Source organism: Budorcas taxicolor, chromosome 8, assembly GCF_023091745.1.
Source record: "Budorcas taxicolor isolate Tak-1 chromosome 8, Takin1.1, whole genome shotgun sequence".
Taxonomy (NCBI): domain Eukaryota; kingdom Metazoa; phylum Chordata; class Mammalia; order Artiodactyla; family Bovidae; genus Budorcas; species Budorcas taxicolor.
In genome coordinates, this window is record NC_068917.1 from 54,896,746 (window position 1) to 54,911,999 (window position 15,254).

At 44.2% G+C, this 15,254-nt stretch overlaps 1 protein-coding gene across 1 annotated transcript in view; it reads left to right on the top strand.

Annotated features, from left to right (window-relative positions):
• Window positions 1-286: 286 nt before the first annotated feature.
• PCSK5 (proprotein convertase subtilisin/kexin type 5) overlaps window positions 287-15,254 on the top strand; it is a 503,247-nt gene continuing 488,279 nt past the window's right edge. The window contains exon 1 of the mRNA XM_052644706.1: window positions 287-478. Within this exon, the coding sequence (XP_052500666.1) occupies window positions 287-478 (192 nt within the window). The remainder of the gene's footprint in view (window positions 479-15,254) is intronic.

Genomic DNA, 15,254 nt, shown 5'->3' on the forward strand with positions numbered 1-15,254 from the left:
AGCCGCCTCCTGCGCCGGAGCCGGGGAGCGCCGGCCGACCGCCCCGCGGGCCGTAGAGCTGGGAGCACAGGTCCCCGGAGCCCCAGGGATGGTCTAGGAGTGGGTGCGAGGCTCGCTGCTCAGCTCCCTGCTGGGGCTCGCCGCCTCCTGCCGATCTCCCAGGGCTGCGAGCCGCGGCGGCCGGGGGCTGCGCGCTCGGGCGGCCCAGGCCGAAGAAGTTAGTTGTGCGCTCAGCTTAGTGAGCGGAGCAAGCGAGCGATCGAAGCAGCAGCCAAGCGCCGGGGCCATGGGCTGGGGGAGCCGCTGCTGCTGCCCGGGACGGCTGGACCTGCTCTGCGTACTGGCGTTGCTCGGGGGCTGCCTGCTCCCTGTGTGCCGGACGCGCGTCTACACCAACCACTGGGCAGTCAAAATCGCCGGCGGCTTCCCGGAGGCCAACCGCATAGCCAGCAAGTACGGATTCATCAACATAGGACAGGTAACCACTGGCTGGCCGCGTTCTCGGCCCTGAAGCTGCGAGGGCGGGGGAATGGGGGGAGTCCCCCACGACCTCGCGCTTGTCCCCTCCTCGTCTGTCCCCTCCCCCTCTTCCAGATGTGTTCTTGCAGCTGTTGCCCTAACTCTTCTGCGATGCTCTCTCTCTCCTCTTACTCACTCACACACACACATACACACACACACACACACACACACACACACTCGCTCTCCAAAGTTGCTACGATTTGTGTTTTGTTTGTTTCTTGCAAATCAGGAGGGACAGGTAGGGTCTCTGGAAGGATCACGAGTGTACATAAGTAGTTTCAGACCCGAGCGGACTTTTGCAGTGGAAAGTCCGGGAGCAGTGGACCCTTTTAGTGGTTAAAGGGTAAGCACGCTCCTGGTGCCGGCTCCCTGTGGTTTCTGAGAGCCGGGATAAGGGGGGAGGCAAGGAAGGGAAAGCCTTTCCTGCTCGGACCTGAATTTAGCCCTGAAAAGAAGTTTCCTCTTTTAGGAGCCAGAGAACCTCTGGTCACTCAGTGAAGGCGCCAGAGGCGTGGAGGGCTGGAGCTAGACTCGAGAAAGGGGAGAGAGGAGGCGGCCGGACCCGGCGTGAGCGAAGACTTGTGGGGAGACCTCCTGGCTTCCGCTCTCAAACTGGATAAGCGTGGGGGCTTCTAGATGGAGAGCCGGAGTGGGAGGTGTCAAACTTCCAAGACCACTGACCTGGTTCTGCTTTGGAAAACAGCGGGTCTTCCTTCTGGGAGTTACGTGCGGGACCCGGAGGTGGCGGTGGCGCGGGGTTTTCGTGAGGTGCTTTGGGAGGAGTTGCCCAGCTGGGGACTCGGAATTGAGGGATGTTATGAGAATGATTGGAAGCACTACAGATTTGGACGTACCTCCGGGCTTGGCTTCCTCGCTCTCTTTCCTGCAAGAAATGGATGGAAGGGGCAGTGGAAGCAGGTCCCAGAAAGTGCTCCCCTATCCTTACATCCCTCCCACTCGCTTCCCCTGGCCTGGCCTGAGGAGTGGCGCTGGTCTGACTCTGGTGAGACTCTACCGGGGGAGGGAGGCGAGGGTGATAGAGGCGCCCTCACAGCAGACCGCTGATGGGACTGCTCTGGCTGCACGCGCCCCGCGCGCTCTGCCTGGATGAGGGGGGAAGAAGATGCCGGCTAGGTCCACTGGAGCAGGAGAGCACAGACTGTTGGTTTCTGATGCTATGGAACTCCACGGCTAGGAACACATCCTCCAGCATGGGTACTCTGGGCTGCCTGGGGGACACGGCATCCAGAGCAGGCAGAGCTGCTGTTACTGCATCTAGCAGGAGCACTGGGGCTTCGGAGGAGCAGGAGGGGCCAGGTGAGAGGATCTTGCTGCTGTTTGAGGGGCCAGAGAGTGGACATATTCTGGAGAAACCAGTCTAGTGGAGGGCTGAGACCAAGGCAAGGGGCATGGTCTGTATTTCTCGTCCCCCGGTCTAACACACACCGGAAAGGAAGCCACAGCCAGCCAGATTTTTTTTGTCTGAGTGCTTGTCATTTTCGGGAGATTTTCATCCTAATGGCTTGTTGGGATTCTACCTGCTTCTTCTGTCTTCTTCTTCTGGAAGAAAACATTAAGTCTATTCAAATCTTATTTACATGAGCTTGAAGTTGGGGGGTGCTGCATGTGACCTGGGGAATGTAAAAGGAAAGACTAATAATAAAAGTAGTCATGTTAATAATCTTTCCAGATGCATCTTTCAGGTTCAGCTAACACTGAGCACCTCCCATAAAAAAAGGCGTATTTGGAAGAATAGTTCTTGACCATACACTTACTTCATAATCCACAGAGCAACCATTTTTGTTGAATATTACTTCACTTACAGCAACAGGGAAACTGATATTCTGGAGAAGTTACCCACACAGGTCACCTATCTAGACAGTACAAGGGTGTGAATCAGATCTAGGACTGTGTGGTCCAGGCCTATGCCTGCGGGTGAGGATGAAAGGAAGGCGGAAGAAAGTAAAATCCCCATTTCCCTGAATTCTGATTTAGTGACTCAGTAGATGGAAAGCAAATATCCAGGCTTAATACACAGATACCTAATTTCAACTGACCTGGACTTCTTGAACCTAAGCAGCTTCAGGAAATATGAAAGTGGAAAAATCTATATCAAAATAAACTCATTAAATATAACTTACACATTTGGAACCTGGCAGAACTGGGGAGAAGAAATTGTCACAGAACTCATTTTTGAATAACCAAACACTGCAATATCCTGCAACCTTGTCTGACTTTTTACAAAGGGCTTTATAGTGAAGATCCGTGGATTTTCATTTAAAAGGTAATGCTAAGAAAATTTACATTCAAGTAACACCAAATGTGGTTTATTGTAGTTTTTACAATGCCAGTGAGGAAATTGAGAGCTTACGGGGTGACAGAGGACTCCTTGAACTGATGCCCTAACCAGTGTAAAAACAATTCTTACAGTGAAAAGCATTTCCTCTGTAGATCAAAGGGCTAAGTCTTGAAGGTGGTAAATTGAGTTCACACAAGCAATATCATTGGACTGTAAGGGCCATCCTTTTGTTGTTCTTTCTTTATATCAGTAAGCCAGCTGTGGTTCAGTTGAGGGCAGTAACTAATTTGCAAACGTCTCTAGAATGTGCCCCTGTTTTTAAGCATTTGGGCTTGGGGTCCCACCTCATGTGTCACAGATTGGAACTGAGGCCTTTTATTGTTTCTATAGTCATTTAATATCCTGGTAGTATTTTTGAGGTCTTTCTGTGTAATATTTTAGGTGAATAAGGTAGTGACTTTGTACCACAGTGAAAATCTGGTTTTGAATATCTGTTCACTGTCATGTTTTGTGTAGCATCTTAGCATTTAAAAGCAACCATAGGTACATTTCTGGCCTGGAGATTTCTACAGAAAACCTGGCCTGTCGTGTTCAAGAAAGATAGTATGTAGAGAGTAACACAGGAGAAGTAAGCAAACAGGCAAAAAGAACATGCTTGACATCCTGGAAGGGAACAATAATGAAGCTTTTCTTGGCTTTGGTTCTAGAGATAGCAGTTGTTTTGGTAGATTTTCACATAATATTTGTATTTTGTGAATGGTTATGCCTCGAAACTCTAAAATGATGTTGTAACTAGTAGTAGTTTTCATGTCATTATATATCATATTTTGCTTGGCATTACAATCAGCTCTAGAAAGTCCTGCATTTCTTCTCCTCCAAGACCCAACTCCAAGCCGCCTCAATATTTATCGTAATGAGCACTGCTAGGCTGTCTAAGGGTAGGTACATCTGTCTGTTGGTCCACACCAGGGTGGAAAAAAGAGGCCTAGTTTTTAGCTAGCAGTGTAGTGGTGAAAGGACGAAAAAGACATGAAGGAATAAGACCCAACATGATGTTAATTGTGAACCTTTCTTTGGGTGCAGTCTACAAACCTGGAGGAAAACCTCTGGCTATTCAAACCCAGAGAGAAGGTCCTCTGTAAAGATTGTTTGCTCTGTGCACCAGCTGCATTTATCCTTCTGTGCAGTGCTTTTAATTCTTGATTCCAAACTGAGATTATCAGATTACCCTCCCTGCCCTCCCCCTAAAAAAAAAAAAGCGTGACTTATCTTGAGCAAGATTCCAGAAAGATAAAGCCAGCTGAGAGTAATACTGGGGAGAATGTTTTACCTGGCAGTCCCATTGAGAGCAGAGACTTGGAAACTCTACAGATGCCACTTGCAAGGTCTAGGAAAGCAGGAAAGTCAGTGAACTTAAAGGAGCCCCCGTTCCTTCATCTGTAAAAGAATAAATGAGATAATAGAGGGAGTCGGCTCTGCACTGCTCAGCACATAGTTAAGTAGCTTTGGAAGGCTTGTTGAATCCGGATCTGAAATAAGTGAGATTCAGACTTTATTTAGGTATGATAATAGGAAGACATTTTTATGATGGAAAATGCAACACACTGAAGATCAGGAAAATATGTTTGATGACTGAGTCAAAAAAGCTAAATCAGAGTTCTATAGACAGGGAAATGGGTTTTCCATTTCAACTAACAATTTGAAACAGTTTAAAATAGTTTTCTGCTGGGTTCTAAACAATTCTGGCTGATTTCCCATGGCAGTGCCCCCCTCCCTGGTTGATCTTTGCTGTAATCCATTAAATAATGTAGGATAAGCTCACTGGACATGGAAGAAAGGGAGAAAAAATAATCTGAAGACTGATTATTTTATAAAGCACCTTGCCTTGGTACATTATGAGAGATCATATATAAATTCCTATTTCACTTAATTCTGAAAGTGGTTTGCATGAGAAAGGTGACAAGAACCATTTTCCAAATCAGCAGGACAGGATGCCTTAGCAGGAAGAACCTTGTGCAGCAATGTCCTGAAGGTCTCTCACTTTCTTGGTTAGTTTTGACCTGTGAATAATGTGGGATGCTTGAGGTGCTGGTAAACAGTGGAGGGTGAGTACCCAGTGCTCATGGATCACTTCAGAAATAGGGGACAGGGCTAGTCTGGTGGGTTGTATGGGAGTGCACTGTGCTCCCCAAGTTAAATCCTTAGGCCTTTGTAAATGGATGTGGGAGTCCCAGAGTGATCGCTGTGTGATGCATTTGGCTTTGCACCAGGCAAGAACCTTGGCTCTGATTTCCACACCCAAGAACCTTAGCTCTGACCTCTGCTAGCCACCCTTACATGCTTGGTTCTCATGAGTGAGGGAACCTTTCAGGAGAAAAAGCCGTTCAGAGCGCTTGGCCTGCTGATGGTGGGTCTGTTGCTTTAACCTCATAGGCTAGGAATGGCTTGTATGTGGCCATTGGGATTTTCGGGGTCTATTTGAAATGAAACAATGCATTTTTGTGAGCCCCAAGGCAGTTGAATTTGCCTTATGACTATCTTTAATGAGTTTATATCCAAAGGTCCTAACCTTAAAGGTCAGCCAGAGAAGCAGGGTAGTGTGCTGGGAAAGTGTCCAGCCATGTCTGACTCTTTGGTTAAGGGAGGGAATCGTGACCCAGAAACATCCCCTGGGCAGGGAGGGGTATTTGTATTGTCGGTTCAAGTTATGCGAAGCAGTGTCTGGGTTTTCCCCAAGGCTGAAGTATCTGCAGACATCTCTGTGCCTCGGGATTTGATCACTTGGCTAATTCAGGTTGAATTAAATGACAAAGAAGCTGACTTTGGCTTCCTGGGTGGTAAAAATGAACACACATAGATGCTCATGTTATGAATATGCCACATATATGAATTTTTATATTAGGATTAAATTTGCACATGGTTTAGGGTTGCAAAGAGTCAGACATAACTGAGCTACTGAACTGACTAGAGTGCAATTGCGCGAGCAACATTCTCACTAGTTCAACAGATTACACCTCTCTACCTAAGTGTACCAAGGAGGAATTATCCAGGCCAATAAACTCCTATTTGCGTTAACCCTAGGAGCAAAGAGAGATTAGAAAGAAAACTAAACTAAGTCAGGAGGTTTCAATGAAACTCTAGGGTTTTCCCTTTTATTTATCAACCTGACCCTCAAGTTGGGTACCTGAGCACCTGCCCCATCTACCTCTCAGAATTGCTGTGTTATCGAGTGCCCTAAGAACAAACATGAACATATAAATAAAGACAGACATAGAAAGTATCATATGATCTATAAGGGCTCCAAGGAGATGGAGGCTGCTCCAGAGGAAAAGTAAGAGAATGCAGGAGTTACTAGGAGTTTCTCTAGTGGAGCACTGGTGAATTTCCAGGTTCTCGTAATTGCCCCTGGGGATCTACTGGAAACAGAAATGGTGAGGAGTCAGTGTGGCATCTGACTCTCCATTGTTGTTGTTCAATCTCTCAGTCATGTCCAACTCTTTGAGACCCCAGAGACTGCAGCATGCTAGGCTTCCCTGTCCCCCACCATCTCCCGGACCTTGCTCAAACTCATGTTCATTGAGTCAGTGATGCCATCCAACCATCTCATCCTCTGTCATCCCCTTCTCCTCCTGCCTTCAATCTTTCCCAGCATCTGGGTCTTTTCTAATGAGTTGACTCTTCGCAACAGGTGGCCAAAGTATTGGAACTTCAGAATCAGTCCTTCCAATGAATATTCAGGATTGATTTCCATTAGGATTGACTGGTTTGATCTCCTTGCAGTCCAGGGACTCTCAAGAGTCTTCTCCAACACCACAGTTCAAAAGCATCAATTCTTTGGTGCTCAGCCTTCTTTATGGTCCAGTTCTCACATCCACAGATGACTACTGGAAAAACCAAAGCTTTGACTAGATGGGCCTTTGTTGGCAGTGTCTGCTTTTTAATATGCTGTCTAGGTTTGTCATAGCTTTTCTTCCAAGGAACAAGTGTCTTTTAATTTCATGACTGCAGTCACCATCTGCAGTGATTTTGGAGCCCAAGAAAATAAAGTCTCTCACTATTTGCATTGTTTCCCCATCTATTTGCCATGAAGTGATGGGACCATATGCCATGATCTTCATTTTTTGAATGTTGAGTTTTAAGCCAGCTTTTTCACTCTCCTCTTTCACCTTCAACAAGAGGCTCTTAATTCTTCTTCATTTACTGCCATAGCGGTGGTATCATCTGCATATCTGAGGTTATTGATATTTCTCTCGGCAATCTTGTTTCCAGCTTGTGCTTCATCCAGCCCAACATCTCGCATGGAAAGTCTCACATTTCCCTTGAGAGCCTTGGAGGGTGGTGTAGGGCTGGGACAGCTGACCAGAGCATCAAGCAGCCAGGGCTCCCCATCTCTTGGCTGAACAGCTTTGGTTTATAAGGCATATGCGATGTGGAGGTTGCATGATTTTTTATTTTTATATAGACAATCAGACATAGTCTTTTAAGTTTGACTCAAATATGAGTTATGTGTAGGAGAGTAGTGGGAAATAAAACTGAAATATAGAGAGGCCCATAAAGAATACAGATGGGACTCTTTTGAGTACATGTGTGAAAAACCCAACTCATACTGCTCAAATAAAAACGATAAACAGGCAGATAAGGGAACAGGGAATCTGTTGGTTTAAACAGATCTACATGCCTTTATGTGCAGTTCTAAAGGCAGAAGCTGAAACTTTTTGCAGCCAAACCTCATCTCATCTGTACTTTCTTCATGGCAAAAACCTACCCTGACCTAAACTGACATCAAGTAGGACATTAATGTGTTTGATTGCAGAAGTCTATTACTGAGTTTGATTTTGAGGATGTTGTCCTTGATCCACATAGAGTGTATATTACACTCCACTGTACTTTTCTCATCTGAAGAATTATGAATTTCTGAAACACATCAAGTTTCAGAAAAGTGATTATGGGTCTATCCAGCTGAAAAGTCAGAGGTAGTACTAACATCGGATTCTTATCTGTTTCCCTGTATTTGCTTCATTTTCAATCAGGCCCTTTCCATGAGCAGTAGAGCTCTTTTGATTCTTAGTACCTCTTTTACGCAGTTTTGAAATTAACCCCTGAAAAAGATTGCAGTTCTTCCCAATTGGGTCATATCCCTATTTTCAGGCCAGCCCCTTTGTTTGTGGGGCTGGTGGTGTTTTGGTGAGTTAGCTTGGGTCACTTGTCCTCCCTTGAAGTGAGGGAGATGTTGACATTGGGTGGGCACCCTGCCAACTAAGGAAGGACAGTTTCCTAAAAGAAGAGAGGATGCCACCACTAGACTAAAGGAAAAGAGATGTAGAAGAAGAAAAATACCCACTACAAATCAGATTATAGAAAGCCTTAAATGTCTAGGTTAGGGAGTTTCAGTGTGATCAAGGAAGATAAAGAATTACATTGAAGTTCCCTGAGAAGGAGGCAACACCCTATTGATTCAAAACACATGAGAATCTACCATGTAATCCATAATATACTCTCTGCTCTCAGGGACCTAGGGTGTTTTTATCCATAACCGCTGTTAAGGAAGGCAAGTACTGATGGAGTCTCAGGCAGTGCAGTATGGTTCAGCCTTGCCTGGTGGGGAATTTGCTGGTAGCTGTGTGCATAACGAACTGGAGGAGGCAGAGAAGGTATTGTGCTGGGCAAAGTTATTGTTATAAACACAGAACTTGGGAAAACTGAAAGAATAGATTCGGAAGCTCTAGTACAATTGGATTCAATATGGCTTAGTTATCCAGTGGAAGGGGACGATGAGACAGAGTGAGAAGATGAAGAGGAAAGAGTTTATAGCTTGGGACCAGGAACATGGGGGTCATCTGTGGAATGAGGACAGCCTCAGGAGCGTTTCGGGGAACCACATGGGAGGCCCAGCTGTAGCGTTGTCAGCAGGTAGAGAGCCATACAGATGGAAATGTACAGTAGCCCAGTAGCCAGAAGAGAATTTAGGGCAGGAGAGAAGTGAGCACTGCCACTCAGCCATCTCAGTATGAGTAAAGCTGTGAAAGGACGCAGGATGCTAAGACGTGAAGCAAACAAGATGGGAGGGCTGAGAATACAACCCGAAGGAATGTCTCCATGTAGAGGGCAAGGGGTATAGGGAGTAGATGAAGAGGGTGGGGAGGCCCTGAAGACACAGTCATGAAGCCACAGAGAGCTACACTAGAGAAAATCTAGGTGATGAGAATTGGAACATGGTGCCCATGCTCTTAACACCAGTGCTTGACCGAATAGTGAGGGGACGTTTCACTGCCCGCCCTCCTACGTCATCTCCCTTCACCTCTTTCTCATCAATGTCCTGGTGTATTTAGGATCATAGGTATAGAACCAAAAGGGTTTGAATCCTAATATTGCCACTTCCTAGCTGGGGCACCCTAGGTGAGCATCTTAAAGATGCTTAAAGAAGCACCCATCTGTCTTACTTTCTTCATGTGTGAAAAAGATCTAATAGTATTATTTCCCTCCTAGAATTGTTGTGAGGATTAGTTAAAAGTAGTTAGAATGGTGTCTGGTACATATTACCTACCCAGTAAATCTTAATTGTCTTACCTTGTTTTTTTAAGCCAAGTTATGCTCAGTTTCTATACACTTACCATTATATTGTGAGGCTTTTCCAATGTTACTGAATACTTTTACACACACTTTAATGGCTGCATAATTGAAGGTACCATACTAAGTTGCAGTTAGTGTGACCATACACCATTCAGTCCTAACGGTAATCGGTCCTGAATATTCATTGGAAGGACTGATGCTGAAGCTGAAACTCCAATACTTTGACCACCTGATTCAAAGAACTGACTCATTTGAAAAGACCCTGATGCTGGGAAAGATTGAGGCAGGAGGAGAAGGGGATGACAGAGGATGAGATTGTTGGATGGCATCGCCAACTCAAGGGACATGAGTTTGAGTAAGCTCTGGGAGTTGGTGATGGATAGGGAAGCCTGGCATGCTACAGTCCATGGGGTCGCAAAGAGTTGGATATGACTGAGTGACTGAACTGAACTGATACCATATTTTGCAAGGGAGAGCATTGGTTTATGCCTGAAGTAAATCAGTTCACCTCCATTCAGTATTTTTTTTAATATCCCCTTCACTTTCAAACATATCTGAGTTTGGCAGAGAAATGATATGGTCAGGCTGATTGAATGTGTTTGTTTGTGTGTGGGTGTGGAATTGCATATCTGTTCTTCCACTAGCTGGGAAAGCCAGGCTGTGCCTCATTCCTATTTGTGTCCCCAGCACCAAGCACAGTGGGTGGCATAGGGGAAGCCCAGTGGGCACTTGGGGCAGCAAGCATAATGGATATACCTAGAGAGAAATGGATTTGGAAAGCAAGAGGAACATGGGTGCCTTGAGACTAAAGAGGAATGAAGGTGAATGGAGATTTAGGGAGTTCATGTTGGGGAGGAAAGGAAGCGAGCGTGTGTGGACGACGGCCTGGATCTCATTATCAGTTCAGAGGTGAAGGCCACTGGCAGAGAGAGGGGGAACTGGGTGAAATTAGTGGTCCAGTGCTTCAGTGTTTGGGAACATTGTTAGGAAATTCTGATAAGAGATAATGACCAATGCCAGTGAGAAGAGTTGCCAAATAGTGATGGCAATAGCTGCTTTTATGTGGTTATTGCTCAGTAAGTAGTAGTTAACAGAAAGAGTGAGAAAATGAACCAGCCTCCATTGCTTTGTGCTTTTGTCACTAATACTCAGGAACCTGAGGTTAGATAAAGACAAAACAGGGAGTTAGAATGTGTTAGGGTGAGAAAGAAAGGAACGAGAGACTGTGGGAAGCTGGGGGTGATGGGGATGAATGGTTCGTGAATGCAAAGGATTCCATCTTTGAAATGATAGACCACAGTGTCCAGGTTTCGAGGAGTGGTAAAGCCAAAATAGGACTGGTGAACCGAAGGAATAGGGCAGTTATAAAGGCTGTAGTTCAACATGGAAATGGAAAGCCAGTTTGGTAAGAGGAGTAGAGGTGGAAAGATGGAAGCCATCCCAGAGGGTAATTTTGTTTGTATAGACTAGAGCTATGCTGCATAAAGTTAAGGTCCAGGGTGGGATGACCAGATAGAGAACAGGTGAAGGCCAGTGAATTGGATGGAATCAGGAAACGGTAAGACTGTGATATTAGCAGGGTTATCAGCTTGGTTAAGATAAGGTTTCCAAGTATTTCGTGCTGGTGTACCCACTAGGCAGATAAACATGAAGTCTGCCCCATACTTCAATTCTCCTTTGGTAAATTTAGGTATTATCTCTACTTTACACATCTGTGCATTACTATTTGCACTGCAGGTCCTGTGTCAACTTGAGGGATAAAGACAGACACATGAGCGATTGCTTTCAATTCTCAAATGAACCTTCCCATATTTGATTTAAAACCTGAAGATTGTGTTGAGCACTGAATATGGAGGGAAGGTTGTAAACAGCGAATGTGAAGCCAGGAATAATATTTAAGGGTGATTTTAAAGTGTTTTGTATGATGTCCCATTTTATGTTTGCCTCTACCTTTTAGCTGTCATGTAGACTACTTTCCATTATAATAAATAATTATACCTATAATTTATTCACATCATGTATTCTGCCCTTTACATAATTATATAATATAATGAAACTATGTATCTTTTATGTATTCTTAGTTTAACTTTACTGCCTTATAAGAATATGGATATATTTTGAAATGTGTTTTCAATCTTATTTATAATTTGCTCTCTGTATAATGTATAATATTTTTAGATTGCTCTCTACAATCTTAGATTAATCTTGTTTGCATTTATATGTGAATCAGATTGTTCGGTTAGGGTGAGCATCATACAAGAAGCATGAAGTTTCTAGTTGAATGTTCTGTGCGTTATGCGTGCATGCTCAGTTGTGTCTGACTCTGTGACCCCAAGGACTGTAGCCCACGAGGCTCCTCTGTCCATGGGATTATCCCAGCAAAAATACCTGAGTGGGTTGCCATTTCCTCCTCCAGGAGATATTCCTAACCCAGGGACTGAACCCATGTCTCCTGTGGCTTTTGCATTTGCAGGCAGATTCTTTACTGCTGAGCCACCTGGGAAGCCCTGTCTGTGCATTATCTAAGGGGTTAATTCTGTCCTGGGCAAATTGCTTTGTGGATACCCTGCCATCATTGAAACTGGTTAAGATTTATTAAAAACAAGTCCTTCCCTGCTGCCTTTCCCAGTGTGCGTATATGTGTACACACACACAAATATATATATCTCATATATATTTTCCCTGAGTACTTAAGGGCTGATATTTTTGTAATAAGTACTTAAGGCCTGGTATTTTTCTACTCTGAGAAGCTCTTACAGCTGTAAAAATATACCAGTTCTCTCCATATCAGTGTTCCCAGGCTTGTACCTTGTTTTCACTAGTTGAAGTTTCTCAACCATAATAAAACTGGGCAGTGCTCACGAGTTTGAATGCAGTGCAGGCGGGGAAGACAGTTTCAGGACCTTTAGCCTTGTAAGCGTATATCCATAGCTACAAGTTTAGAAGTTTGCCGCTTACTCATCCTGGGCCTATTCTAGGTGCATTTAACTAATATGTTTTTTGTTTTTTTTTCCTCCTGTATGTGTGTGGGACCCATTCATCAATTTCAGCTTTTCAAGAGAAAACTAAATTGTAGGCCATTTAAGATTTATTATAGCCTAGTTTCCAGCAAAACCTTTTCTCTTTATTTTTTTTAACCTTGGGGTGTCTTTCCACTTGTTTGGTGCTCATGAGCCAGTTTACCAAGTGCTGCATTGTTTGACTCACGATAGGATGATGTCATTGCTTCTGGGCTGGTTGGACAATGCTGAGAATCAGTAAACAAAACTCAGGGATGAAAACAGGTGACTTGAATTCTCCTCTAGGTCCTGCCCTGCCACAAATTTTCCACATACTTGTGAACTGGTCACAGGTTGTTGTTGTTGTTGTTGTTGTTGTTTTTTCCTATCTTAAAGGATTAGTTTTATTCAGTTTTATTTTAAAAATAGTGATTGAAGGATACCATCAAGAAAGTCAAAAGACAACCCACAGAATAGGAGAAAATATTTGCAAATCACATCTGATGAGAGACTTGTATCCAGAATATATAAGGAACACCTACACTCAATACTAAAAGACAAATAACCCAGTTAAAAATGGGCACAAAAGATCTGAATAGACACATCTCCAATAAGCACATGAGAGGATGCTCAATATCATTAGTCATTAGGGAAATGCAAATCAAAACCACAGTGAGATATAATTCACATCATACTCAATTGGACTGCTATAATCAGAAAGACAGATAATCACAAGTGTTGGCAAGGATGTGGAAAAATTGGAACTCTCATATGCTATTGGTAGAAAAGCAAAGTGTTGCAACCGCTGTAGGAAGACGATCTAGCAGTTCCTTAAAAGGTTAAATGTATTAGTAGAAGTACCATATGATCCAACAGTTCCACCCCTAAGTGTACATTCAGGGGAAATGAAACATTTGTTCACACAAAAACTTATAGACAAAAGTCCATGGCAGCATTATTCACTGGAGCCAGAAAAACGGAAACAACCCAAATGTCTATCAACTGATAAATGGACAAACAAAATATAGTGTTTCCTTACATGGAATATTCTGCAATAAAAATGAATGAAGTACTAATACAGCTTCCCTGTTGGCTCATTGGGTAAAGAATCCACCCACAATGTAGGAGACACAGGAGACGCAGGTTCGATCCCTGGATCTGGAAGATCTCCTGGAGTTGGAAATGGCAACCCACTCCAGTATTCCTGCCTGGGAAACCCCATAGACAGAGAAGCCTGGTAGGCTCCAGTCCATGGATTAGCAAGGAGTCTGATATGACTGAGTGACTAAGAACTAATACAGCTACAACGGGGATGAACCTTGAAAACATTTTCCCTGGCTGGGTGAAAAGAGCCAGTCACAAAAGGCCATGCATGTAGGATTCTGTTTATATGAAATGTCCAGAGCAGACAAATCTACAGAGAAAGAAAGATTAGTGGTCATCTAGGACTAGAGCAGTGAGGAACTGGTGGTGGGCGCGGGGGTACTGCTAATGGGTTTGGGGTTTCTTCTGGGGTGATGAAAATGATCTGAAATTGAATGTGGTGATTTTTATACAGCTGTGTAACTGTACTAAAAATCATTGAATAGTATATTTTGATGAATGTATGGTATTTGAATTTTATCCCAGTAAAGCTGCTAAAAAATAATTATTGAGTACCTATTGTTTAACAGCCATTTTAATAGATCCAGTCCTACTATATCTGTCTTTAGTAAGATGTCTGCTCACATGGGAGATGGCAGTGGCAACCCACTCCAGTACTCTTGCCTGGGAAATCCCATGGATGGAGGGGCCTGGTAGGCTGCAGTCCATGGCGTCACAAAGAGTCGGACACGACTGAGAGACTTCACTTTCACTTTTGACTTTCATGCATTGGAGAAGGAAATGGCAACCCACTCCAGTGTTCTTGCCTGGAGAATCCCAGGGACAGGAGCCTGGTGGGCTGCCATCTATGGGGTCACACAGAGTCAGACACGACTGATGTGACTTTAGCAGCAGCAGCTGCTCACATGGAGCTTATATTTAGTGGAAGGAGCCAACCTATGAGGCCATTATGAAATAAAGTAATTTCAAATGATAAGTTGCTGTTGGAAAGCAGAATACATTGGTAGAGTCTCAAGTGCCTGAGGATGGGAGGACTCCTTTAGATAGGCTAGTTAGGGAGCCTCATTAAGTAGGGAGCACTTGAGCAGAGAGCTGAATAAGGAGCTGGCTACCTGGAGGGCTACCACGCAGAGGCGACAACAGTGCAGAGTCCCTAGAGGAACAGAAGCCAGCTGGTGTAAATGAAGTCTAGTGACCAAGGATGGAGGGGTTGAGCTTGCGATCGAAGAGGATGGTCTTAAAGCTTAATTTTGACGATGCCGCTTACCTGTTCAGAAGTCACCATTAGCCGCCATTTACCTTCTGCATTTAAACAGATTCTTCGTCTGTGCTTTTAAAGGCTCCTGTCTACTTGTCTCAAAATACTTTTCCTGTCCCTTTTTTTTTTTTTTTTTTGCTCTGTCCCTTAACAAAGCCAAACTGGACTTCCCATTATTCCCCAGATCCTATACGTAATCCTTTCCTGTTTCTGTGCCAGTCTTTCCACCTGGAATATTCACCTGACTCCTTGCTCTTCTGGAAATTCTCTTCTTCAAGGTACATCTCAGATGTCACTTGCACAATACCTCACTCTGGAAATACAGGTAAAATACAGGTATAGGCATAGTCACTCTGATATTTCAGTTTGTTGACTCCAATTGTATTTTGCCCCAAATCCTAATAAGCTGAGTGTAGTTAAGTTTTTTCTTCTTTTTTCTCCTTGTAAAAGGCTTAATTATTCTGTAGCACATAGCATGGTGTTGGCTCTATATAAATAATCA